The 27,998-nt window shown below is 45.1% G+C and overlaps 1 protein-coding gene across 2 annotated transcripts in view; it reads left to right on the top strand.

Moving 5' to 3' along the window:
* Positions 1-22,795, top strand: part of OGT (O-linked N-acetylglucosamine (GlcNAc) transferase) — an 81,470-nt gene extending 58,675 nt beyond the window's left edge. For both annotated transcript variants that reach the window (XM_079962686.1, XM_079962687.1), the window contains exons 18-22: positions 1-162; positions 9,022-9,174; positions 18,828-19,080; positions 19,761-19,884; positions 20,779-22,795. In XM_079962686.1, coding sequence (XP_079818812.1) covers positions 1-162; positions 9,022-9,174; positions 18,828-19,080; positions 19,761-19,884; positions 20,779-20,953 — 867 coding nt within the window. In that variant the 3' untranslated portion in view covers positions 20,954-22,795. The remainder of the gene's footprint in view (positions 163-9,021; positions 9,175-18,827; positions 19,081-19,760; positions 19,885-20,778) is intronic.
* The last annotated feature ends 5,203 nt before the right edge of the window (positions 22,796-27,998 follow it).

Below are 27,998 nucleotides of genomic sequence, written 5' to 3'. Positions count from 1 at the left end.
ATGAAATGTCCGGACGGCGGGGACGATGGCGCCGCTGGGCTCAGCATGCCAGTCATTCCCATGAACACCATTGCTGAAGCTGTGATTGACATGATCAATCGTGGGCAGATTCAGATCACCATCAACGGATTCAACATCAGCAACGGGCTGGCAACGACTCAGGTGAGAGGATTGGGTGTTATTTCCCCAACATGTATAGTCTTGCTTTTGGTTATATACAATTGTGTTGGTTTATTCTAGGCATCCCCAACCTTCGGCCCTCCAGATGTTTTGAACTACAATTCCCATCATCCCTGACCACTGGTCCTGCTAGCTAGGGATCATGGGAGTTGTAGGCCAAAAACATCGGGAGGGCTGCAGGTTGGGGGGGTGCCTGGTTTATTCAAACCCTGCCAATGAGTCCAATTCTTTATGTTGCCCCTTCATATATGTGTTGTAAATGGTTCCCATTCTCGTTTAAAGTCTTTTCTATCCTTTTCATGTAATTTATCTGTTACTTTTGCCAGTTCTGCATATCCCATAAGTTTCCCTTGCCATTGTTCTTTCGCTGGTATTTCTTCTGTCTTCCATGCTTGTGCTAATATAATTCTTGCTGCTGTTTTTGCATTGAGAAATCATTTCTAATTTTCTTTTTCTAAATCTTGATCTAAAATTCCTAGGAGGAATGCTTCTGGTTTCTTAAGAAAAGTCTTTTTAAACATTTTTTTTTCTAATTCAATATATATCATTCCCCATTTATTTCTAACCCTTTTGCATTCCCATCATATATTATAAATTGGAGGGACTTTCGAGGAGCCATGGGGCTGGGACTGCCCAGAAGCAGAATCCGCCTGCAATTCAACGAGATGATGATGAGAATTGATTAAGGAATGAATGAAAGAAGAATTTATTATGATTTATGCCCCGCCTATCCAGCTTGCACAGAACTTGCACAGCCCTGAGCCTCTGTTTCCAAAAAGCAAGCTTGACCTTCTGAGAGAGTCCTGGGAGATTAGGCCCCCCAAAGCAAGCTCAACAGCTTCAGCTTGGCCCCCTAAAAAAAACCCAACAGCTTCGGCCCCTTAAAAAAAATCTCAGCAGCTTAGGCCCCCTAAAAAAAGCTGACTGCTGAAAACATGGACAATTCTGTAACTCAACCCCAGGAACAACAACTTTTACATCCTAAGAATGGTTGCGTTATTACGGAGACAGAGGGAGAGCTGATAAAAATATGTCCCCCACAATGAAGCCAAGCCAATGACGGATTGAACAGCCGCAATATTTTCTCGTGGAAAATAGCGGGTTGGGCCAACAAACTAGGGGACGAGACATTTTGTGAATACATAACGTGTTTTGATGTGATAACGTTGCAGGAAACCTGGGCAACTGACAACATAGTCCTTGATGGTTACCGTATTTTTCGCCCTATAGGACGCACCGGCCCATAGGACGCACCTAGATCTTTTTTTGGGGGGGGGAATAAAGGGGAAAAAATTATTTTCCCCCCCCAGGCGTGGGGCTGGGGCAGGGGAAGCCCGAGCTTCCCCCGACACCAGCCCCCAGAACGGGACCCAGAGCGATGCCGAAGCTGCGTGCAGCTTTGGCATCGCTCCTGGAGCTTGCGGGGCTGGGGGCGGGGAAAGCGGAGCTTCCCCAGCCCCCAGAACGGGACCCAGAGCCATGCTGAAGCTGCGTGAAGCTTTGGCGTCGCTCTGGGAGCTTGCGGGGCTGGGGGAGGGGGAAGCCAAGCCCTCCGCCAGCCTTCTAACCAAGTCAGGGGACAGCGGGAAAGGCGCGCTGCGCCTCCCCGCTGTCCCCCGGAGCTTGTGGAGCTGGCGGTGGGGCTCTCCTGAAGCCTGGAGAGCGAGAGGTGTACACTGACCCCTCTCGCTCTCCAGGCTTCAGCGAAAGCCTGCATTCGCCCCATAGGACGCACACACATTTCCCCTTCATTTTTGGAGGGGAAAACGTGTGTCCTATAGGGCGAAAAATACGATACTTTGCCTATGAAATTAAGGCCTCTAAACTGCACGAAAGGGGAAGCCGGGGGGGCGGGTAGTAACTCTGGTCTCCACTTCCTTGATGTCACAGGTTACTGAGTGTTCAGTTCTCGAGCACCTGGCGCAGGGGATCACCTTGCACTATGAGTCCAAGAGTATCGTCTCAGCTTACATTCCACCATACATAGTGCAAGCACAGATTGATAGTACATGGCGTAAATTCCATCGTTTCCTTTACTCTCTTCAAATTAAGTACCTTCAATTTAAGTACCTTTTTACATAATGGGAGACATGAATGCCAGACTAGGCTCAAATGACGACTGCCTGGAAATAAAATTTCCAACGTTAAGGAAACTAAAGGAAAACAGCCTTTTCTCCTTAAGCGCCCACCCCCCACCCCCCGTAGGTCTTTTAAAGACCACCAAATCAATTATGCCGGCTTTTGTCTGGCCTCTTTACAAATAAGTCCTGACTTCATGATTGTTAACAGGGCACTACCGAGGGACAGAGGAGAGTTCATAAATTCTAATGGAGCTAGCACAGTAGATTACTGTCTCAGTAACAGGGAGGCCTTTAAATTAATCAAAAACTTCAATATCGATAACAGGACTGAGAGTGATCATTTGCCTCTGATCATCTCCACTACAGTGGTACCTCGGGTTACATATGCTTCAGGTTACAGACTTCGCTAACCCAGAAATATTACCTCGGGTTAAGAACTTTGCTTCAGGATGAGAACAGAAATCGCACAGCAGCGGGAGGCCCCATTAGCTAAAGTGGTGCTTCAGGTTAAGAACAGTTTCAGGTTAAGAACGCACCTCTGGAACGAATTAAGTACTTAACCTGAGGTACCACTGTATTGGCCAAAATTCTATTCAGTGCTCTCACATAGAACAAGAGAAAATTGATAAAACTAATGTTCCAGCATTGTGTAGGAAAAAATGGACACATGAGCTGGCTACTGTAGCTGAGATATCAACAGATTCTTCCCTGACTGCTTAACGATAATCTCATTGAGTTCTTGCAGGACGTGGTCTCTGTTAACATAAATCCAGCCAGCAAGCCCCATATTACTAAAGGGTGCAGATGGTTCAACCAAGAGTGCCATGTGAAGAAAGCCTTAAGGAACTCTTATTTGGCCTACAGAAACGCTGGCCTAAACTATTTACCCCCAACCTATTTCAAAAGTAAAAAAGAGTACAAAGCCCTTTTGGCTTCGAAAAAAAGGTAGTCTGAGCAAAACTCCTGGTGTCTCTTACTGAATGCCTCGCTAAACAACGAAACAAAACTCTTCTGGAAACTAGTCTCCAGCTTCCTGAGCAATAGCTCTCCAGCCCCCAGCTGTGCCATTCCAGCTCAGGTATGGGAGAACCATTTTAGACATATATTCACAGGAAATTCAAATCTCCGCGCCAGTTTTTATGATGAAGATTCGGCAGAACTGTCACTGCTCCCACAATGGAGCCCGGTTACAGTGGAAGAAGTCTATACATTAATTGGGAACCTGAAGAGTGGTAAGGCCCCAGGAAATGACTTTATCCCAGCTGAATTGATAATACCAAATCAGCACTGGTGGGCTCCTCTCCTGGAGGCACTTTTTACTATAGTAAATAACTCTGGCAAAGTACCGTCTAGTTGGAAACATACATAGTAGTCTAGTTGGAAACATACATAGTAGTCCCAATCTTTAAGAGAGGCCAGCCAAACGTGCCTTCTAATTATAGGCCAATCAGTCTGCTTTCAATAATAGGAAAGCTGTATGCCGGTTTTCTCTGTAATAAACTGACAACTTTTCTAAATGACTATAACATACTATCTGAAGCTCAGGCAGCTTTCTGCAAGAACCACTCAACATCAGATCACTGTCTAATGCTGTCCCTCCTAGCCGAGAAGTACACCAGACCTCGACAGGGGAAACACTTTGTGGCCTTTATGGACCTGAAATCTGCCTTTTGACTCCATCCCCAGATTCCAACTATGGGCCAAGTTACATCTAGCACTGAAGGATAAACGTCTCCTATATCTCACTAAAGCCCTGCACTGTGGAAGCAATTTGCAGGTTAGGTGTGGGTTGCAGGGCCAGCTCTCAGACTGTATTGAGATGGCCAGGGGAGTGAGACAGGGATGCATTTTGGCCCCTACTTTGTTCAGTTCGTTTCTGAATGACTTAGAGGCAAGCTTAATGGCCACGTTCCAAAAATAGGGACGAGAAAGACCCCTCTCTTGTTGTATGCGGATGACGCGTGTCAGGGAGAGGCAAACGGGAAAAGATGAAAGGACAGAAACCAGCAGTTATAGAGAGCCTAAAGAGATTATCAGCAGCATGTCGTCTGACAGTCAGTCTGACGTAGAGGGGAAGTGGATGAGCCTGGGACAAGTCATGCTGTACATAGAGGAAATAAGGGGAGGAGTTTTCGCAGACTTGCATGCTGGGTGAATAAAAGGAGGAAGTAACTTTAGAGGGAGCAACTGCGCACAAGGGGAAGGAGGTTAATGGATACGCTGGAGATGTACGTTTGAACTTTGTCAAATAAATCAATTGTTTGGAACTGGCTGGGAGCCCGGAGTCTTATCTATGGCCAGCTGGACAGCACTAAGCCTCTGACAACGCGGCCATCCTCTCCCGAACCAGACCTGGCCTGAACTATCAACTAAGGAAATTCTGAGACTACTGCTCTGGTAATGGGTTATCCATCAGTTATGAAAAATCTAAAGTCCTGGTGTTTGAGAAGAGATTCTCCCTGAGTAAATGGGTACTGGACGGTCACAAACTAGAGCAGAGCAAATTCTTCCGGTACCTAGGGCTTCTGTTCCATTATTCCAAGTCCTGGAAATATCATTGGCAGACCGCCTTTAAAAAGGCGGAGGTAAGCAAACTGGCTATACTTCAATTCTTTTATACAAGGGGAGGCCATTATGTTCCATCAGCCATTAAGGTATTTAATGCAAAATCTGTCTCTCAACTCCTCTACGCCTCAAACGCCTGGTTCAATGGCTCATTCTCCAGGTTCAATGGCTTCCAGGCAAAGTTTCTCCGGTCCAAATTGTGTTCCAAATGCAATACTATTCTTAAAAACAGGTGAATGTCCTCTATCAACTAAAGCATGGTGGGCTGGCCTGAGATACTAGCTCAAGATCTGTGTCTTTGGCCTACGGAAGGGCTTCCATACCTTCCATACCTAAACAACGAGGAGTTTGCCAGCTCATAGGTGAAAATGATGGTTAGATACTTGGCTTGGTATGCCACCTTCTCTCCTGTACCATCTGGGCTATGATACTGCCTTTGAATCTCTTGAGGCAAAGCCTCTGGGACATATCACATAGTGATCTCCGATCTCAATCTCATGTTATCTGTGGCCCATTAGAAGTAGGAATTCACTATGGGTTCGAGTTTCAGACACCTGCATGTCTTAGAAATTTGTCTGTTACCAACATACCGGCGTCTTTTCACCCAAGCCAGATTAAATGTATTCCCATCAGAAGTGTTAAGCGCCAGACTGAGAGGTGGTGGTGGTGTTGTTTAGTCGTGTCCGCCTCTTCGTGACCCCATGGACCAGAGCACGCCAGGCACTTCTGTCTTCCACTGCCTCCCGCAGTTTGGTCAAACTCATGCTGGTAGCTTCGAGAACACTATCCAACCATCTCGTCCTCGGTCGTCCCCTTCTCCTTGTGCCCTCCATCTTTCCCAACATCAGGGGCTTTCCAGGGAGTCTTCTCTTCTCATGAGGTGGCCAAAGTCTTGGAGCCTCAGCTTCAGGATCTGTCCTTCCAGTGAGCACTCAGGGCTGATTTCCTTCAGAATGGATAGGTTTGATCTTCTTGCAGTCCATGGGACTCTCAACACTCTCCTCCAGCACCATAATTCAAAAGCATCCATTCTTTGGCAATCAGCCTTCTTTATGGTTCAGCTCTCACTTCCATACAACGCTACTTGGAAAACCATAGCTTTTACTATACGGACCTTTGTTGGCAAGGTGGTGTGTCTACTTTTTAAGATGCTGTCTAGGTTTGTCATTGCTTTTCTCCCAAGAATCAGGCGTCTTTTAATTTCGTGGCTGCTGTCACCATCTGCAGTGATTATGGAGCCCAAGAAAGTAAAATCTCTCACTGTCTCCAGACTGAGAGGTATCCCTTATCAAAATAGGATCTGTGTGCGCTCTCAGGACGTTGACTGCATGAGGCATATTTTATTGCATTGCGGACAATATGATCAAGCTAGGGAACTATAGATTAAACCACTATTGGCAAATCGGCTGGGTCAGTCTGAAGCCTAGTATATCAAATATCTTCTGGACGACAAGTCCAATGATATCACAGTGGCCGTGGCAAAGTTTTTTTCAGTAGTCATACAAATCAAAGATCAACATACCCATGACTAAACAAATAACGCTTCAGTCTCCCTTCTCTGGGGGGTTGTCTGTATGAATCTATTTTATTCTGAATCCATGTTGTCAGGGAACTGCCATCAGAGCTGGAGGCGGAGGGAAGGCTCCAGAGGGATGCCGGAGAGGGTCCCAGTAGGGAGAGAGGCAGCCCATCTGCTGGGGAAGGAAATCAGCGTAACACCAGTGGAGAAGGAGGGCAGAGAGGGGATTTGGAGAGGAGGCTCCAAGACTCTTCGCCAGAAACCAGCGGGGAGAGCACGGGTACTCCGCTGCCCAGCCCTCCCTGCGCAGAAGACTTCCGCGCAGGGAGAGTAGGAGGAGACTTGGCGTCAAAGAACTTCTTTGCTGGAAGAGATTCAAAAAACGCCCACTGACGGATTCTGCCAGCGACTGAGACAGCCACGAAGTGAAGGGGTGTCCAGACAGAAAGGGTTCAACCAGACAACCAAGCCAAGAGTGGTGGCAACTTACGCATAAGCAACCCCTAGAACCATTACACATGTTATGGGTCGTTGGACCGCAATAAAGATGATGATAATGAAAAAGCGCAACAGCTTCAGCTTCCCCAAAAAAGCTCAACAGTTTGGCTCCCTAAAATGAGGAGGAGGAGAAGAATTTTTATTTGTATCCCACCCTCCCCGTCCAGAGCCGGGATCAGAGTGGCTGCTATCATATCAATAATACAATGTCCATAAAAAGAAGCAATCGATCAATTAAAATGCACCCCAAAATTAATTCAAATAAATTAAAGTTGAAAGGGGACAAATGGCCGTCCTCAGGTTAAAATGTAAAGTGGTTAATACTCACCAGAACAAACTGTTTCCCCCAATATTATAAGGACCTGTGAGCCTCCTTGTTATTCTACAAAGAGAAAATGAGACTAAAAAAAAAAGCTCCACAACTTCTGGTCGATCCATTGGGCAGTGTTTTGTTTTGTTTTAATGGTGGAAATAGATTTCAGTCCCTTGGAAGTTGGACATGCCCGCTTTAAATCTTTTAAGAGTTCAGTGTAATCTATAGCAACTTGGATGCAAATTAAATAAAAAGGAGTGACTTCATAAAATAGCACCATTCGCAAATAACCAAAATGCAGGGGGCTTGAAAAGGCCTAGTGTTGTTATTCAATGTTCCTCTTTTTATTTCTATACTGCTTTATGTTTTTAAGGGGGGAAATCCCAAAGCAGTTGATGTTAAAACATCAAATTAAGCACTCCAGGATAAAACAGCACGGAATAAAGTCAGGTGTAAAGTATTCCAGGTAGAGGGCCTTCTCGGTGCTGGCGCCCGCACTGTGGAACGCCCTCCCATCAGATCATAGAATCATAGAGTTGGAAGAGACCACAAGGGCCATCGAGATGTCGAGGAAATAAGCAACTATCTGACTTTTAAAAGACAACTGATGTTTTTAAAGTTTGATGTTTTATTCTGTTTTCGATGTTCTGTTGAGAGTCGCCCAGAGTGGCTGGGGAAACCCAGCCAGATGGATGGGGTAGAAATAATAAATTATTGTTATTGTTATTGTTACTGTTGTTGTTATTATTTATCCACAGGCTCCTTCACAAGCGCTTTCTCTATGGGGGAGCTAAGTTACTAGCTAAGCTATTATCATTATCATTATCATTATTATTACTATTATTCAGAGCAGCATAATTAATATGAATCTAAAACATTAGCTTAAAGATTTCAAGATAAAACATTACAAGAGAGGTCAAGTATAGATTGCACACATTTAACGCAGCAAAGTTTAAAAAATCTTAAGATTTAAAACAATATCATTACTGAAGTAGTCGAATATAAAGTGCATATTTAAAACAGCACGATTGGCAAAAGAATGAAATATCACCCGAAGCATAACAGAGATCTGCTGCTAATACTGCCAGCGTTGGTTCATGGCGAGCAGCAACTGTGGAACTGGGCTTGTGATGAGAGACAGCCAAGATAGTAACTTTTAAACAAAAGTTATTTTAAAAATTTTTTGATTTCATTATACATAATTTCCCAATAATTGTTTATAATTTTGTAATCCCACCCCATCTGAAAAATGTCCCTTCTATTGTTTTGCATTTCCAACACTTGCTTTCCTTTGCTAATTTAACTGGAGCTAAATACCATCTAGACATCCTTTTCATATAATTTTCTTTAACTGCCACACATGCTGTCAATTTTATCTCATCCTTCCATCGTTTTCCCCATTCCTCCATCTGGATATTGTGTCCCATCTCTTGTGCCCATTTAATCATAACTGATTTTTAAATTTATTTTTTTATTATATACAAGCATACAAACATACATTTAATACAATCCTTAAAAGTGTTCAGATATACTTACACTCAATCCCACAAATAATTCCTTTTCCCATCACCATCTACCATTTAGTGCCCATATTTATCCCCCCCACCCCACCCTGTTGTTTCTAATAGGACACCATGGTGTCCTCTATTTCCAATAAATAAAAGTTCTTGCCTATTGATTGGGTTCATGTCCAATCACCAAAGGCAGAAGTTGCCAGAGTGAAATCAATGAGAGACACCCAATATGGTCAATAAATAAACGTTCTGGCCTATTGATTGGGTTCTGATCTGACGCTGCATAGTGTTGAGTCAAAGCTCTGCCCCTTGAGCTTCCTTCCGATCTTTCCTTTCTGGCTTCTCTTTCAGATCAACAACAAGGCGGCGACGGGTGAGGAGGTGCCACGCACCATCATCGTCACCACCCGCTCCCAGTACGGGCTGCCGGAGGACTCTGTCGTCTACTGCAACTTCAACCAGCTTTACAAGATTGACCCAGCCACCCTGCAGATGTGGGCCAATGTGAGTAGCTCCCTGCGGCGAATCAGAAGTCACACTGGGTGCCCACTTGGGAAGACCCAGTTCTCTGAGTGCATGTTCTGGAAGTTGGGCAATAGGGGAAGTACAGGATTCCTTTTGGTGTACCGACCTCCCCGCTGCACCAAGATTCCCTGGCCAAGCTGCTTCAGGTCGTGGTGGATGTTCTCCTGGAGACCCCTAGCTTGGTTCCCCTCTGCAAGGAGGCACAACTGATTCGGATGGTCCGCCCCTGCCACCTAATGGATCCAAATGATTTCCATAGAGTGGTAGGGGTGCTTTATCCCATGCTGATGGCCTTTCAGCCAATTCCCTGGGGGGCTGCTGGAATGCGGAGTTAATCAGGGCTATCAACCGCCTGGCTCCGAAGTGCCCTCTCCGATTGCATGGAGCCCGGACAGCCCCAAGGTTTTCCCCAGAGCTGAGGGTGATGAAACAATCGCTGAGACGGCTAGAGCGCCGGTGGCAGAAAACTCATTCTGAATCGGGCCAGACACGGGTTAGAGCGACTTCCGGTCGGCGCCAGCGCTTAATGGCGGTCCGAGCCTCGAGTTCCGAGGCAGGACTGCTTCGCTAGTTCGGGTCTTACCCGCTACGGCAAGCGGGGGACCCCTAAAATCACAGGCGCGGAGCCTGTGAACAAAGGAGATTCGGTGGGCACCTTTTGCGCCCCCCGGTACTGTGAGGGAGCCTTTTTAAAGGCTTCTGAGCGGCATCGGGGTAAGCGCGGTGCTGAGAGTCGTCACCCAGCTAGCGGAGTGAAGCCGCGTCGCCATGAGCGGAGAGCGCCGATTCCTTCCTGCAATTGGAATTTGACTACAACACCCGTGAGTAAGACTGGGAAAGTAACGGGACTTTTAAAAAAAAAAAAATTTGGCTGAAAACGGGAAAGGCAAAAATTAAGGAAGTCTGCCTCCCCGGAACTGCAGAAAAGATAAAGCAACGAAAATCAAGCTGCACTTAAAGGGAATCTTTCTAATTTTTTTAAGCTGTCAAACTGACATCGGACTTTTTTTAAGTTGTCAAACTGACATCGGACTTAAAACCTCCCCCCCAGATTGGCAGGAGAAGGGGGGAAGGGATTGGAACGTTGTTAATCTGCTGGAAAATTAATGGAAAATTAAGACCTTCCATTGCCAAATCCCCCGGGGTCGGGCTGCCCAAACAAGACACCGGGACGTGGACTGTCAAATTTGGAGAAGTGGGGACTTGTTTGCAATAAAGTTACCGGACCTTAGATGTACTTTGCTGCATTTTGGCCACACAGAAAATAGAGACATTACAATTTGGATATTGGAAACTTTTGGCTACTGTTATACTTCCTTGCCTTTTTGTTTCTTCTATCTTTGCCATTTGGATACAATTGAATGCTCCCTCTAGAGGGTTCTATCTGAAACTGTTGCACTTGAAAAAGTAACAGTGGGATTTTCCACTTGGGAATCAACTCTGTGAAAACGACCTTGAGGATATGAGTGCCCCTACAGAAGAGATAGTAACAAGGCAGAAAGCAAAACAATCTCACAAGAAAAGGGCTTCCATATCAGGAACTGCAGCTGTGTAGGAAAAAACACCAGCTTCTATGGATCCTATGACTCAGGCTCTACTTAAAATAAATCAATCCCTGGAAGCATTGACAAAACTATCGACAGAGAACTCTAAAAAATTAACAGAGTTGACAACAAGGTTGGATGTGAATACGGCTAGTGTTGCATCGAACACAGATTCTATAAATAGATTAATTCAGGAAAGTTCAGAAACACGAAAGATTGCAGAAAGTGCAATAACAACGGCTGAAGAGACAAGGGAAAAATTTGGGCCTATTATTAAAAAAGTGAATGAGCATGATGCAGCCCTCTCCTTACTGGAACTTCAACGTAAAGAGAAGAATTTAAAATTTAGATTGGTGCCTGAAGGGGAAGGGGACAACCTTGTGAAATTTCTTACAGAGAACATCATAACTTTTTGGCAGGAGGAATGGGAGGAAGATGAGGAACTTGAGATAATATCAGCCTTTCGACTGGGTAGAAGGCAGGACAAAAAACCAAGGGACTGCCTAATTACATTGAGATCAAAAGAAGAAAGAGATAGAATATTGAATTTGCATTATCAAAAGGCATTGGTGATCCAAAATTGTCAGATACAGATTTTTAAGGACATTCCTAAATACATTTTAGAGGTGAGAACATATTACAAGAGCTTAGTAGACCTGCTGAAGAAAAATACTATACCATTCAGATGGGAGTTTCCACAAGGCCTGTCCTTTAACTTCAATGGAAGGAAGATTAAAATAAAAACAATTCAGGACAAAGAACAATTTCTGGAGAAGTACTTGGAGGATCTGCAGAAAGGAACCGTGGAGGAGAGGGAACCACCTGATATAGCAAATTTGTCATTTGGACTTTCACTACCACCATCGGAGGAAGAGCAGAAGCTTGGAGCAGTTGGAGGAACAGCTACCTAAATACAAAATGTCTCTGCAACTCCTTAGTTGGAACTGTAATGGTTTGAACCTTCCTCGGAAAAGAAGACAAGTTTTTCACATTTTGAAGAAAGAACAATTAGACATAATATGTTTGCAAGAAACCCATATTGCCAGGATACACAGGAAATTATTAATAAATAAGAGACTCGGTCAAGAATTTATCTCATCAGACAAAGTAAAGAAAAGAGGTGTGGTGATCTATGCAAAGGAAAAGTGGGCTCCAAAATTGATTTTTAAAGATGAACAAGGAAGATACCTGGCAATTGAAATACAAATTCAAGGAGAAAAGATATTAATTGTGGGAGTTTATGCCCCAAATGAAGGGAAGGCTGAATTTTTTAGGAAGTTGCATGAGACATTAGTTGACTTTTTAGATTATAAAATCCTAATGATGGGAGATATGAATGGAGTTGTCTCAACAAACATGGATAAAGCACAGAGACAAGTGATTTCGAAAGAAGGGAGACTACCAAAGATCTTTTTTGAAATGACTGAAACAATGGACTTGATTGACATTTGGAGAACAAAGAATCCTTTAGAGAGAGAGGGAACTTTCTTCTCAGAAGCAAAAATGACATGGACAAGAATAGACCAAATTTGGATTTCTAGTAGTCTGGCGTCAAGAACAAAAAAAGTAGAAATCTGCCCAAAAACGTGCTCCGACCATAACGCGGTCAAGATGGAGATGAAACTAACAACAACTGGTTCCTTTAGATGGAGAATGAATGACACCCTATTCAAGGATGAAGAGATCCATAAGAAGGCCCTTAAAACATTAAAAGATTACTTTGAGATCAACAGGAAAACAGATGTGGAAAAAAGAATAATTTGGGACGCAAGTAAAGCCGTGATGCGAGGTTTCCTAATTCAACAAAACTCTATTAAGAGGAAGCAACAAAATGAAAAGAAGGAAAAATTTTTAGAAAAAATAAAAGAAGGAGAGAAGAAGTTGAGATCCAAACCAAAGTCCCATGAGATTTTAAGAGAAATAAAGTTTCATCAGATGCAATACATGGAACTCATGAACCAACAAATAGAATGGAAGATAAAGCAAATGAGACAAAAAACTTTTGAATCAGCAGATAAATGTGGGAAACTTCTGTCATGGCAATTGAAAAAAAGGCAGAAAATGAATACGGTAACAAGTTTAGAAATGGATGGAAAGATTATCCACAAACCCAACGAGATCAACAATTGTTTTCAAAGCTTTTTTAAGAAATTGTATGCACAAGGGCCAACCAACGAGCAAGAAATAGAAGAATTCATTAGAAAATACGGCTTACCAAAAATCTCAGAACAAAGTAAAAGGATCTTAAACGAGGAAATAACAGAACAAGAAATAAAGGGTGCCATTCAAAATATGAAATTGGGAAAATCACCAGGACCAGATGGCCTGACGGCCAAATACTACAAAATGCTGAAAGAATGGCTGATACAACCATTGAAGGAAGTTTGCAATGAAATTTTGAAGGGGAAAAAGGCACCTGAATCGTGGAAAGAGGCTTTCATCTCACTTATACCGAAAACAGAGATTGAGAAGAACCAGGTCAAAAACTACCGCCCTATATCTTTACTCAATGTGGATTACAAAATTTTTGCAGACATTTTGGCAAAAAGATTGAAAAGAGTGCTGGCAGAAGAGATTCATAAGGACCAAACAGGCTTTCTCCCAGGTAGACATATGTCAGACAATGTGAGGAACATTATAGACATTTTGGAGCTGCTGGACGTTGACATTAACAGGAAAGCAGTTTTGATTTTTGTGGACGCGGAGAAAGCCTTTGACAACATTTGTTGGACTTTTATGAAAAAGAATCTCCAAGGGATGGGGGTAGGACATGGTTTTGAAAACGGTATAGGTGCAATATACTCTCAACAAAAGGCTAAATTAATCGTAAATAACGTAGTAACAGAAGAAATACCTATAGAAAAAGGTACACGACAGGGTTGCCCAATATCCCCTTTGCTTTTTATATCAGTCCTGGAGGTTTTGTTAAACATGATCAGAAAGGACCAGTTGGTTAAAGGAGTTCAGGTCGGAGTTAGACATTATAAATTAAGAGCATTTGCAGATGACCTAGTATTGACTTTGCAACAGCCAGACACTAGCACTAAAAGAGTATTAGAACTAATTGAAACATTTGGTCGAGTAGCAGGTTTTAAATTGAATAGACAAAAAACGAAAGTGTTGGAAAAAAATTTAACAATGGAAGAAAGAGAGAGTTTTCAGAATGAAACAGGCTTGGAAATAACAAAAAGGGTAAAATACCTGGGGGTAAACTTAACATCCAAGAATGTGAACTTATTTAAGGATAATTATGAAAAATGTTGGTCAGAAGTTAAAAAGGATCTGGAAATATGGTCAAGGCTGAAACTTTCCTTGTTAGGCCGAATCGCTACTATTAAGATGAATGTATTGCCTAGAATGCTGTTTTTATTCCAGACATTGCAGATTGTGGACAAGATGGATTGTTTCAAGAAGTGGCAGAAAGACATATCAAAATTTGTCTGGCAGGGCAAAAAGCCCAGAATAAAATTTAAGATTTTAACTGATGCAAAGGATAGAGGGGGGTTTGCCCTGCCGGACTTAAAACTTTATTATGAATCAGCAGCTTTCTGCTGGTTGAAACACTGGCTACTTCTTGAGAATACTGACATTTTGGATCTAGAAGGGTATGACAATAGTTTTGGTTGGCATGCATATTTATGGTATGGCAAGGTAAAGGTGTATAAAAGTTTTAAAAACCATATTGTAAGGAAAGCATTGTATAACGTTTGGACTAGATACAAAGATTTGTTGGAAAGTAAAACCCCCAGGTGGGTGTCACCAATGGAAGCTAGGGAAGTAAAAAAGCTTAACATGGACTCTAAATGGCCAAAATATCATGAGATCTTAGAATATGATGGTGAAAGGGTGAAACTTCAGAGTTATGAGAAATTAAAGCCTAAGGTTCGAGATTGGCTGCATTACCATCAGATAAATGAGACATTTAAACAGGACAGGAAAGTAGGATTTCAGAAAGAGAAGTCAAAACTAGAAACAGAATTGCTGGAACCCAATACTAAGAATTTATCAAGAATGTATAACTTGCTGTTAAAATGGAATACACAGGATGAAACAGTGAAATCAGCTATGATCAAATGGGCACAAGATATAGGTCATGATATCATGTTTGCTGAATGGGAACAATTATGGACCACCGGTATTAAATTTACTGCATGTAATGCTTTAAAAGAAAATATTATGAAAATGATCTACCGGTGGTACATGACCCCAGTCAAGCTAGCAAAGATTTATCATTTGCCTAATAATAAGTGTTGGAAATGTAATGAGACTGAAGGCACTTTCTACCACCTTTGGTGGACCTGCCCAAAGGTTAAAGCTTTCTGGGAAATGATCTATAATGAAATTAAGAAGGTCCTTAAGTGGACTTTTCCTAAGAAACCAGAGGCTTTCCTTTTGGGTATGGTGGGCCAAGTGGTGTTAAGGAAGGACAGGACTTTCTTTATGTATGCCACTACAGCAGCAAGAATTCTACTGGCAAAGTATTGGAAGACGCAAGAACTACCTACTCTGGAAGAATGGCAAACAAAGGTGATTGACTTTATGGGACTGGCCGAGATGACGGGCAGAATCCGGGACCAGGGGAAAGAGACAGTGGAAGAGGACTGGAAGAATTTTAAAATATATCTTAAAAATAACTGTAAAATTGAGGAATGTTAAGATGTCAGGGGGTAAGAAGTAAAGAATTGCAGCATTAAACAAAAAAAAAACTTAAGAAATATTTACGAAAAGGAATTAAGACAACGGACTTAAGGGTTGCTAAAGAATTATTAAACAAGGATGCAGGGATGGGGAGGTATGGGGAAGTCAAAGAAAAAAGGCTATGAACCGATGAGTATGAAGTTATATTGTGTTACATTGTTCTTTATTATATGTGTGGAAAATCAATAAAAATTATTATAAAAAAAAAAACAGACACGGGTTAGAGCTCAACGTCGAGCCTACTGAGTGGTGACGGCGAAGAGGACTTACTTCACCGCCCCATTGCATCTGCAGAAAACAGCAGGAGGAGACAAAGGTGGTTCACAATTTCACAGAACCACCTTTGCCACGGGGCCTGGGAAAGACCCCAAGATCTCCTGCAATGATTTTGGAAAGTTTTTTGCAGATAAAGTCGCTCAGATTCAGAAAGGGATAGACTCCACTGTGGGATCAGGGATGGGGCGGGAGAGAGGTAAGAGTCTTGTCTAGTCAAGTTGTATGAATCAATTCCAATCTGTTCCACTCGCTTGGACGAGTGAAACCAACCACCTGTCTCCTTGATCCTTGCCCATCCTGGCTCATAAAAGTGAGCTGGGAAGAGCTAGGCAATGGGATCCACTGGGTGGCAAATGCTTCCCTCTGTGAGGGCCACTAAAAGAGGCAGTCATTAAACAGCTTCTTAAAAAACATATTTGGACCCGGCCAATATGGCCAACTATCGCCCAGTCTCAAATCTTCCATTCTTGGGCAAGGGGATTGAGTGGGTGGTTGCAGAACAACTCCAGGCACGCCTGGAGGATGCAGACCATTTTGATCCCTTCCAATCAGGATCCAGGCCTCACCATGGGACTGAAACTGCCTTGGTCGCGCCTGTCGAGGATCTCCAGCAGGCTAGGGACAAAGGTGAAAACTGTTTCTCCTTGCCGATGTAGACAGATTCCTCTGAGCTGGAAGGTCCACCACCTGCCTCCTTGACCTGTGCCTGTCCTGGCTGATTAGAGCATGTCCAGACGAGGTGCAGCCCCCCGGGTGAGATCATCAATCTGGCACAGGGACTTTCCCAGGGGAGTTGAAGGAAGCAATGGTGTGTCTCCTCTTAAAGAAAACATCTCTAGATCCTTTAGATCTATCCAATTACCGCCCGATTTCGAATCTTCTTTACCTAGGTAAGGTAATTGAGAGAGTGGTTACCGAACATTTTGGTAGGTTTCTGGATGAAACATCCAGGAAGGGAGTTGTCGCTGCGGCACTCCTTGTTGTGTGGAGTGCCGCAGGGCACAATCCTTTCCCCGATGCTTTTCAATATCTTTATGCGCCCCCTTGCCCAGATTGTCTGGAGTTTAGGGCTGAGTTGTCGTCAATATGCTGATGACACCCAGCTTTATCTGTCAATGGACGGCCACCCTGACTCGGCCCCAGACACACTGACCAGATGCTTGGAAGCCGTGGCTGGGTGGCTGCGTGGGAGCCAGTTGAAGTTAAATCCTTCGAAGACAGAGGTCCTCTGGCTGGGTCAGGACAACATGGGGTTGGGGGGCCAACTCCCATCTCTTGCGGGGGCGCAATTAGTGCCAGAGCCTTCTGTCAAGAGCTTCGGTGTAACCTTCGATGCCTCTCCTTCCATGGAGGCACAGGTTGCAGCCACAGCAAAGGTGGCATTTTTCCACCTCCGCCGTATTAAGGAATTGGTTCCTTACCTTTCTCGCCCTGATCTGGCCACAGTGATCCATGCGATGGTCACCTCCAGGCTTGATTATTTTAACTCGCTCTATGCCCTTGAAGCTGACCCAGAAACTCCAGCAGGTGCAGAATGCCGCGGCGAGGCTCCTTATGGGGTCCTCGCCACGGGATCACATTCAGCCACTGCACTGGCTCCCGGTGGAGTACAGGGTCAGGTTGAAGGTGATGGTTTTGACCTTTAAAGTCCTATGTGGCCTAGAACCCTCGTACCTACAGGACCGCCTCTCCTGGTATGCCCCGCAGAGGACCTTAAGGTCCACAAATAACAACACTTTGGAGGTCCCGAGCCACAAGGTGGTTAGATTGGTCTCAACTAGGGCCAGGGCCTTTTCAGCTCTAGCCCCGACTTGGTGGAACGCTCTGTCACGAGACCAGGGCCCTGCGGGATTTGACATCTTTCCGCAGGGCCTGCAAGACGGAGCTGTTCCGCCTGGCCTTCGGCTTAGACTCACTCTGATACCTTGTATGGGATTTGGCATATAAATTTTCCCATGGCTTTTTTGCTGGCCCATGCTGGCCCATCCAGCATGGATAGCTGGCTTGGGTGAATAGCTGATGTTTCCTCCCTTTATAGTCTTGATTTATGGGCTACTACTAAAATGAGGCTGTATTTTAAGCCGTATTTTAATTAATTGGGTTTTTTTTCTATTACATTTTATTGTAATTTATATTTGGTGTTAGCCGCCCTGAGCCTGGCCCTGGCCAATGAGGGCGGGGTATAAATATTTTTTTATTATTATTTATTGGTTCTGCTGCATCTCTTGGTGGACTTTGATACCATCAACCATAATATCCTTCTGGACCGTCTAGAGGGGCTGGGAGCTGGGGGCACGGTTATACAGTGGTTCTGCTCCTTCCTCCTGGGCTACATTCAGAAAGTGGGGGGGGGGGGGGAATGAGCGTTCAGACCCCTGGGCTCTCACTTGTGGGATGCCTCTTCCCCCATGCTTTTTAACATTGATATGAATGCACTGGGAGAGATCACCAGGGGATTTGGGGCTGGGCGTTTCCATCAGAATGCGGATGATACCCAGCTCTACCTCTCCTTCGTATCTGAACCAGTGAAGGTCCTGTGTGAGTGTCTGGAGGCGGTTGGAGGATGCATGGTGGCTAATGGATTGAGGTTGAATCCTAACAAGACAGAAGTCCTGTTCTTGGGGGACAGGGGAGAGGCTGCTGTGGAGGACTCCCTGGTTCTGAACGGGGTAACTGTCCCTGAAAGACCAGGTGCGCAGCCTGGGAGTCATTTTGGACTCACCTCTGTCCATGGAGGCGCAGGTCCATTCTGTGTCCGGGGCAGCTCCGTCTGGGACGCAGTATAACACCCCGCCTGAAGGAGCATCTCTACCCTGGACTCCGGGGTCCCTCACCCAAGGTCCTTCTGGTGGTTCCCTCCCTGCAAGAAGTGAGATTACAGGGAACCAGACAGAGGGCCTTCTCAGTGGTGGCTCCCTCTCCCATCAGATGTCAAAGAAATAGGAGACATCTGAAGGCATCCCTCTTTAGGGAAGCTTTTAATGTTTGATGTTTTATTCTGTTTAATATTCGGTTGGGAGCTACCCAGAGTGGCTGGGGAAACCCGGCCGGATGAGCGGGGTAGAAATAATAAATTGTTATTGTTATTGTTAATGTTATTGCTATTACTTGCAGATTCTGAAACGTGTCCCAAACAGCGTCCTGTGGCTGCTGCGTTTCCCAGCTGTGGGGGAACCAAACATCCAGCAGTATGCGCAGAACATGGGCCTCCCCCAGAACCGGATCATCTTCTCTCCGGTTGCCCCCAAAGAGGAGCATGTGAGGAGGGGGCAGCTGGCCGACGTCTGCCTGGACACCCCCCTTTGCAATGGCCACACCACCGGGATGGATGTCCTCTGGGCTGGAACCCCCATGGTGACCATGCCAGGTGAGATGGCGGCTCGAGTCGATATTGTGATGATTACGATGATTATGCATATTGTTCTGGTATTGGGTGCCGAGACACGTTGCTTTGAGTTGGACCTGGGATTCCCACCAGGGGGGTGTTCTGGGGGATTGTCAGGAGGTTGGCCTATGTATCCCAAGGGCTTGGTTGTGAACCAGATGGTTACGCTAGTGGGAATGAAGGAAGACTTGGATTATCTAGTTTGGGCAATGGGGCCTTCTACTTGGGCACTTCCCTTAATCCACCAAGAAGATGTTCCTCAACAACAGGGGTCTGCAAACTTTGTCGGCAGGGATTAGGGATAGGGGTTAGGGTTAGGGGGTTAGAAATAGGGATAGGGGCTAGAGATAGGAGTTAGGGATAGAGGATAGGGCGGGGGTCAGCAAACTTTTTCAGCAGGGGGCTGGTCCACTGTCCCTCAGACCTTGTGGGGGTCCGGAATATATTTTGGAAAAAAGAAATGAACGAATTCCTATTCCCCACAAATCATCCAGAGATGCATTTGAAATAAAAGAACACATTCTACTCATGTCAAAACACATGTCCGCGGGCCGGATTAAGAAGGCGATTGGGCTGGATCCAGCCCCTGGCACTTAGTTTGCTCAACAAGATGAGGTCAGACCATGCTTGCTTTGTATGACCTGCTGCCCTCCGTTTTGCAGGGGAAACCCTCGCCTCACGCGTCGCTGCCTCCCAGCTCACTTGCCTCGGGTGCCCCGAGCTCATCGCGAAGAGTCGACAGGAATACGAAGACGTCGCTGTGAAACTGGGGACCGATCCAGAATAGTAAGTAGACATGCAACTGGGGTTGGGAGAGGCTGCGGCGTTGGTTGTGCAGCTCACGAAACCTGAAGGTAGCATTCAGCATCATGTTTCTTTGGAGAAAAATCTTCCTAGAATACAGTGGCACCTTGGTGCTCAAACGCCTTGGCACTCAAACGACCCAGAAGCTAAACGCTTCAAACTCAGAAGGAAGTGTTCTGGTTTGTGGACTTTTTCCGGAAGCCAAACGTACTCCGTTTTGAGTGCCACGCTTCCAATTTCAGTGCCACACTTCCGTTTGCAAAGAGCAGTTGCTAAAGACAGGCACTCTTTGCATACTTTATTATTATTATTATTATTATTATTATTATTATTATTATTATTATCATCATCATCATTATCATCATCATCATCATCATCAACAACAACAACAACAACAACAGTTTGCAAAGAGCAGGTGCTAAAGACAGGTGAATTATACGGGGATAGTGCCGAGGGTGGACTGGCGATTAGTTGTTGCTGCAAAAATGGGGGGCGTCTCATAGACGGAAAAAGAATACGGTATATAAGATTTTATGGACGTGCATGAACACGTATATTGGAAAGGAACCAAGAGGGGGGATTCCTTTTGGGAATCGTAAAATCCTTGTTTTACAGAAAGGTTCCACCTTGCTGGTGTCCTCTTAATTTGGACAATTGGAGGAATGTTTCCTTTCTGCAATAATAAATATATAAGTATTAGAATGGAACTGAGGGGGGAGCGGAGGGAGGTTGACCCCACCCAAATTACCGTTTAATTTGTTTGTGATTTCCCGTTTTTTTTCCTTTTCTTTTCGGGAAAATCAATGAAATGTTGATTAATAAATGGATTACTAATAATTAATTAATTAATAATAAACGAACGTTTTTCTCACGTAGCCTGAAGAAGATCCGCGGCAAGGTGTGGAAGCAGAGGATATCCAGCCCCCTCTTCAACACCAAGCAGTACACCCTGGAACTGGAGCGGCTCTACCTCCTGATGTGGGACCACTTCTCCACCGGCCACAAACCAGACCACATCCTCAAGCCCGCTGAGACTGGGGAATCAGCCTAAAGATCCGGAGCCATGGAATATAAATCCTTCAGGATATGTCCCTCCTTCCAGAGCAGAGGGAAGCGGGAGCCAAGGATGTGATTTGGGTGGCAACCGGTGACTCTAGTTCTTGCATGACGGGGAGGCCAGCAATTTCCGACCCCCTGAAAAAACCCTCTTTTCTGGATCTTCTTGCCGCGGGGAGGTGTGAACGGATGGTCAGTTGATTCGGATTTCCCATGAACAAGTCTCTTTTCTCCCCCCCCCCCTTCCTACACAAATCTGGAGCTTTTAAAGATAACGTTAAGAATTCCTCTTGGTCCGTCAGTGGCTCTCTTTTAACAGCATTTTAAGTCCGCATCCTTCTTCCAAGGTTGATGGAAGGGATAAACGCGCCGCAGCTTTTACGGGTTTTATAAACCACTCAAACCAACATCCGCTTTCTTAATCTTGGACTTCTCTCTGGGGCTACTGTTGTTTGTTTTTTGCTTCAATTTATGCCGGGTCGACTGTGCAGAAAAAGCAAGCGCAATTTAAGACCTAAAGTTTTGTTTCTTTCAGCTTCAATTCACGCCGGGTCGATTGCACGGAAAAAGCAAATGCAATTTAAGACGTAAAGTTTTGACTTTTTCAGCTTCAATTCACACCGGGTTGACTGCGCCAAAAAAATGCATAAAGTGGGGGGGAGGATAGCAACCCGGTGCCAAACCGCGCATCCTTCCAGGGAGGCATCAAATTATGTACAGAGGCGCAGGCCTGCACACCGCCATCAAGGTTGAAAACTGAATAGAAGAGCGTTGGTTTTTCCCCAGGTTGGCGCATTCGGACGTGCGCTTCTCAGTTGATGGAACAATTATGTGCTGGGCCGCCGGCACTTTGACTTTGTCAAATGCAGCTCTTCCAGGTAAGTATGGGTTTCCGCCTCCACTTCGGCAAGCTTTTTGGAAATATCACGGTCGAGCGCAAACCTTTTTCACATCCGAAGTATCGCTGACCAGCTTTTAGCCCATAAAATGATTGATTGGAGGGCAAAGCTTGTATCTGATGGGTTGTTTTCCAAATTGCTTCCCTGCCCAACGCCAAAAAGATTAAGAGTGGTGCATTTTCTGTGCTTGCGGTGGTGCTGCACATGGATCCGTGCCAATAATTTATATCTGTGGCCGGCCTCACGCGCCTTTCGTTATATTCCGAATTTGATCCTCAGGTACGTCGCCCTGAGCTGTGCTTAAACCTTTGCAGTTCCCTTTGTTTGGGCTGAATATGGGCTGGATTATATTGATTATTTATATATAGATATCAGCAAGAAGCATTTAGTCACCCGAGCCCTGGGGTCAACCCTTAAATCTTTGCAGCGCCAGTTGCCTTCGTTTGGGCTTAATATGGGCTGGATTGTATCGATGATCTATATATAGATAATATCAGCAAGAAGCATTTGTCCCGGGCCCTGAGGTTAAATCTTCAATCTTTGCAGTGCCAGTTCCCTTCATTTGGGCTTATGGGCTGGGTTATATCGATTCTCTAGATATAGATAATAATATTGACGAGAAGCATTTAGTTGCCCCCGTGCCCGGCGCTTTCTTTTCATGGCGAAGAATTCTGAATTTTGCCGCCGGTGGAGAAAGGCTACACATCTACTTGGGAGTAAACTAGGGAGTTGAGCTTTCGCTTTCAGTCCGGAGATTAGGGAGTTGAGCTTTCGCTTTCTGCCAGAAGATGTTCTGGAAAGGTTAACCACTGTGTGTAGTTTTTAAAAAGGCGAGGGAAGAAGGGGTCTTTCCTCCCGTTGTGTTTCTTTCTGCTTGCTCACTGTAACGGCTTCTATTTCCAGATAAGTGTCAGACAAATAAAAATGAAAATCACTGACTTGGAGCGTTTCTTCTGGGTTTTTTTGGCAATATTTTTTTATTGAGTTTGCTTATTAGTGTGGTTATTGGATTCATTCTTCAAAACGAGAGGCTGCTTGGCAAAGGAACCTGCCCCAAACTAGCCCATAAAAATCATCATCATCATCATCATCATCATATAATAATAATAATAATAATAATAATAATAATAATAATTTATACCCCACCCATCTGACTGGGTTTCCTCAGCCACTTTGGGCGACTCCCTACCGAATAATAATAATAATAATATGTTGTTGTTGTTATTACTTATTCTCCAGCCACTCTGGGCGGTTTCCAACAAAGATTAAAAATACAGTGGTGCCTCGCAAGACGAAATTAATCCGTTCCGCGAGTCTCTTCGTCTTGCAGTTTTTTCGTCTTGCGAAGCACGGCTATTAGCGGCTTTAAGAAAAAGGAAATAAACTCGCAAGACGTTTCGTCTTGCGTGCGAAGCAAGCCCATAGGGAAATTCGTCTTGCGGAACGACTCAAAAAACGGAAAACTCTTTCGTCTTGCGAGGTACCACTGTACATTAAAATGTCAGTCATTAAAAACCTCCCTACACAGGGCTGCCTTGAGATATTACTATTACAGGTGCTTTATTTTTTAAAAAGGGTTAGGGTGGACGGGGGGCTGGTCCACTGTCCCTCAGACCTTGTGGGGGGCTGGACTATATTTTGAAATAATAATAATGATGATGATGACGATGAACAAATTCCTATGCCCCACAAATCACTCAGAGATGCATTTTAAATAAAAGGACACATTCTACTTGTGTCAAAACACGCTGATTCCCGGACCATCCGCGGGCCGGATTGAGAAGGCGATTGGGCCAGATCCGGCCCCCGGGCCTTAGTTTGCCTACCCATGTCTTAGACCTTATAATTCTCATAACAGCAGAGTGGTGCGGGGTGCTATTTTTCCAATATTTGTAGGAGCTGATCCAGGCTCGCAGAGAAGGAGGAGGAGGAGGAGGAGAAGAAGAAGAAGAAATTAATTTTATACCCCAGCCAAGACCGGGCTCATGGCGGCTAACACCAAATATATAATACATTAAAAACACATTATCAAATGATTAGTTTAAAAAAAATAATATCAAACGATTAGTTTAAAATATAGTTTGACTCACATTGGAAATCAAAATCAAATTAAATGGGAAACCACGAACCATAACTGTTGGGGTAAGGAATTAAAAGTTTACCAGGTCTATGCTGTTTTTTTGTGGGGCATAGGAATTCGTTCATTATTTCCCCCCAAAAAAATCTAGTCCGGCCCCCCACAAGGTCCAAGGGACAGTGGACTGGCCCCCTGCTGAAAAAGTTTGCTGACCCCTGCTATATGCAATCACAGCAGCTGGAAAACTGGAAAGGAAATTACACACATGGGGATGCGATAAAGTTTTAGGTTTTTTTTTTTTAAATGGAGCAGCATCCATGAAGAATTAAAAGAATATCTATAGGGGGGGGATCGGGGACATTCTTTCTGAGCACAGTTGGAAAGGAGGTTACCACAAGATAGAAAACTAGTCCAACTTCAAATAGGTTGTGATCTACTACTCAGTATCGAAAAATGGCAGTGATCTACCCATTGTCATTCTTCAACTTAAACGTACTCTCCCCGCCCCCTCCCTTGACATGTGTTTTAAGCTGTGTTTATTTTACACCCCCTCGGGGCCAAACTGTTCTGTTTGTTGATCTCTCCCACCTGCCCCACTCCAGAAGGTCATTGGCCAGGTTAGTGGAGTGTGCTGCAGAGCTCTCACCGAGTGCTGCTAGAGAAAGAAGCTCTGAAGTGGGCCAGTGATGTCTGTGTTGTCTGCTCAGGGCAGCAGCAGCACCATCCAAACCATCCAAATACAGACCCAATTAACACTTGCGTGCAGGGTGTGCTTGTGTGGAAGGAGGTGGCTAACTCAATGCGGGAGGGGGGAGTTTAAAGCAGCTCTCTCCCCTCAAGCCCCACACAACAGCAGCAGCAGCACACACCCTACTCTGGCCACAAACAAGCCAGGATGGTTGCTTGGTCCCATCCTGCCGCCGCCGCCACCATCACTTTTCCTGGTGAGGCTCCCCACAGCTCTGGGACCAAGTGCAGGGGACTGGCTCGGGAGGTTCTCTGACAGCACCTTCTAGCAGCATCAGGGTTTCCCCAACCCAGAGAAAGGGGCTTCTGAAGACAAAAGTGCAGAATGAGTGCGCACAGCTGTCTCCTGGGGGCAGAAGGATCTGAACCAAACAAAGAGAAGAGGCCATGCCAATGTCCTAGCAAACCCTCCGCTGCTTAGGAAGGCATGTTTGCCTCTTGTGATGTTACTTTGGTGTCAACTCCAAAGGGTAATTTGGAGCCCTATCCATCTCACTAATTTGTTGCTTGCTTTTAATGCACCCTGATCTGTTGCTCCATCAATTGCCTCTTTCGGGGGAGGGGGCTGGGGGGGCTGAACCCTCCAGTCTCTCCCTCAGTGAGGAGACCCTCCAAAATCAGCAAGCCTCCAAAGGGAAAACTGACATCGGGCAACATCTTGACGTTACCCCACCGCTGCCATCTGCCCATTGCCAGCCCTCTATTTGTCCTCGTTCAGGAAGAGCCTTTTTCACAAAGCTGTGTATCCATCCGGGGTTTTCAGGGTGGGGGCTCCACTGCTGCTCTCCCTCCCTTCCTCCCTCCAGCTCTCCCTCTGTGAAGGCAGCATCCCCCTCCCTACCACACTATCCCCCAAGAGCACAGCGGGAAGGATGGCAAGCCAGCTTCGGAGGAAGGAGCATAAGAGAGAAGGAGGAGGACAAGACAGTAGCTCAAGCTTGCAGCGCTGTGGAGAACGGCAGCAGCAGAGGTTGCAGAGAAAGGCCCTGCGATCGACCAGAAACAACCCCAGGATGGACTGGGGGCTCAGGATCAATGCGTTGTACACCGGTGTTATAAGCCACGGGTAGGCAAACTAAGGCCCGGGGGCCGGATCCGGCCCAGTCACCTTCAGGATCCAGCTGGCAGACGGTCCGGGAATCATAGAATCATAGAGTTGGAAGAGACCACAAGGGCCATCGAGTCCAACCCCCTGCCAAGCAGGAAACACCATCAGAGCACTCCTGACATATGGTTGTCAAGCCTCTGCTTAAAGACCTCCAAAGAAGGAGACTCCACCACACTCCTTGGCAGCAAATTCCACTGTCAAACAGCTCTTACTGTCAGGAAGTTCTTCCTAATGTTTAGGTGGAATCTTCTTTCTTGTAGTTTGGAACCATTGCTCCGTGTCCGCTTCTCTGGAGCAGCAGAAAACAACCTTTCTCCCTCCTCTATGTGACATCCTTTTATATATTTGAACATGGCTATCATATCACCCCTTAACCTCCTCTTCTCCAGGCTAAACATGCCCAGCTTAGCCGTTCCTCATAAGGCATCGTTTCCAGGCCTTCGACCATTTTGGTTGCCCTCCTCTGGACACGTTCCAGTTTGTCAGTGTCCTTTTTGAACTGTGGTGCCCAGAACTGGACACAGTACTCCAGGTGAGGTCTGACCAGAGCAGAATACAGTGGCACTATTACTTCCCTTGATCTAGATGCTATACTCCTATTGATGCAGCCCAGAATTGCATTGGCTTTTTTAGCTGCCGCGTCACACTGTTGGCTCATGTCAAGTTTGTGGTCAACCAAGACTCCTAGATCCTTTTCACATGTACTGCTCTCAAGCCAGGTGTCACCCATCTTGTATTTGTGCCTCTCATTTTTTTTGCCCAAGTGCAATACTTTACATTTCCCCCTGTTAAAATTCATCGTTTGTTTTGGCCCAGTTCTCTAATCTGTCAAGGTCGTTTTGAAGTGTGATCCTGTCCTCTGGGGTGTTAGCCACCCCTCCCAGTTTGGTGTCATCTGCAAATTTGATCAGGATGCCCTTGAGTCCATCATCCAAGTCGTTGATAAAGATGTTGAATAAGACCGGGCCCAAGACAGAACCCTGTGGCACCCCACTAGTCACTCTTCTCCAGGATGAAGAGGAACCATTGATGAGCACCCTTTGGGTTCGGTCAGTCAGCCAGTTACAAATCCACTGAGTGGTAGCATAGTCAAGTCCACATTTTACCAGCTTCTTTACAAGAATATCATGGGGCACCTTGTCAAATGCCTTGCTGAAATCAAGGTAGGCTACATCCACTGTGTTCCCTTCATCTACCAGGCTTGTAATTCTGTCAAAAAACGAGATCAGGTTAGTCTGACATGACTTATTTTTCAGAAATCCATGCTGACTATTGGTGATCACAGTATTCCTTTCTAGGTGCTCACAGACTGTTTGCTTAATGATCTGCTCCAGAATCTTCCCTGGTATTGATGTCAGACTGACTGGGCGGTAATTATTTGGGTCCTCTCTTTTCCCCATTTTTGAAAATAGGGACAACATTTGCCCTCCTCCAGTCTGCCGGGACTTCGCCTGTTCTCCAGGAATTCTCAAAGATGACTGCCAGTGGTTCTGAGATCACATCTGCCAGTTCTTTTAATACTCTTGGATGCAGTTCATCTGGCCCTGGAGACTTGAATACATCTAAACTAGCCAAGTATTCCTGTACTATCTCCTTAGTTATTCTGGGCTGTGTTTCCTCTGCTGAATCATTTGCTCCAAATTCTTCAGGTCGGGCATTGTTTTCTTTATCGGAGAAGACTGAGGCAAAGAAGGCATTGAGGAGTTCAGCCCTTTCTGTGTCCCCTGTTTGCATTTCACCATCTTCTCCTCTGAGTGACCCCACTGTTTCTTTGTTCTTCCTTTTGCTACGAACATACCCATAAAAGCCTTTTTTGTTGCTTTTAACCTCTCTAGCAAGCCTGAGTTCATTCTGTGCTTTAGCTTTTCTGACTTTGTGTCTACACGTGCTGGCTATTTGTTTGAATTCCTCTTTGGTGGTTTCCCCCCTTTTCCATTTTTTGTACACATCCTTTTTTAATGTTAACTCAGTTAAAAGTTCTTTAGATAGCCACCCTGGCTTCTTTAGGCACCTTCCATGTTTCTGTCTCATTGGTATTGCCTGAAGTTGTGCTTTTACTATCTCCCTCTTAACAAACTCCCAGCCATCATGAACTCCCTTTCTTTTTAGTATTACTGTCCATGGGATCTCACCCAGCACTTCCCTAAGTTTTATGAAGTCGGCTTTCTTAAAGTCAAGAAATTGAGTCCTAGTATGCTTGGCTGCTCCT

The sequence above is a fragment of the Podarcis cretensis genome (assembly GCF_951804945.1).
Source record: "Podarcis cretensis genome assembly, chromosome: Z".
In the NCBI taxonomy this organism is placed as follows: Eukaryota; Metazoa; Chordata; class Lepidosauria; order Squamata; family Lacertidae; genus Podarcis; species Podarcis cretensis.
Note: the sequence above shows the minus strand (reverse complement) of the source record. Positions and strands in the feature narration are given on the sequence as shown.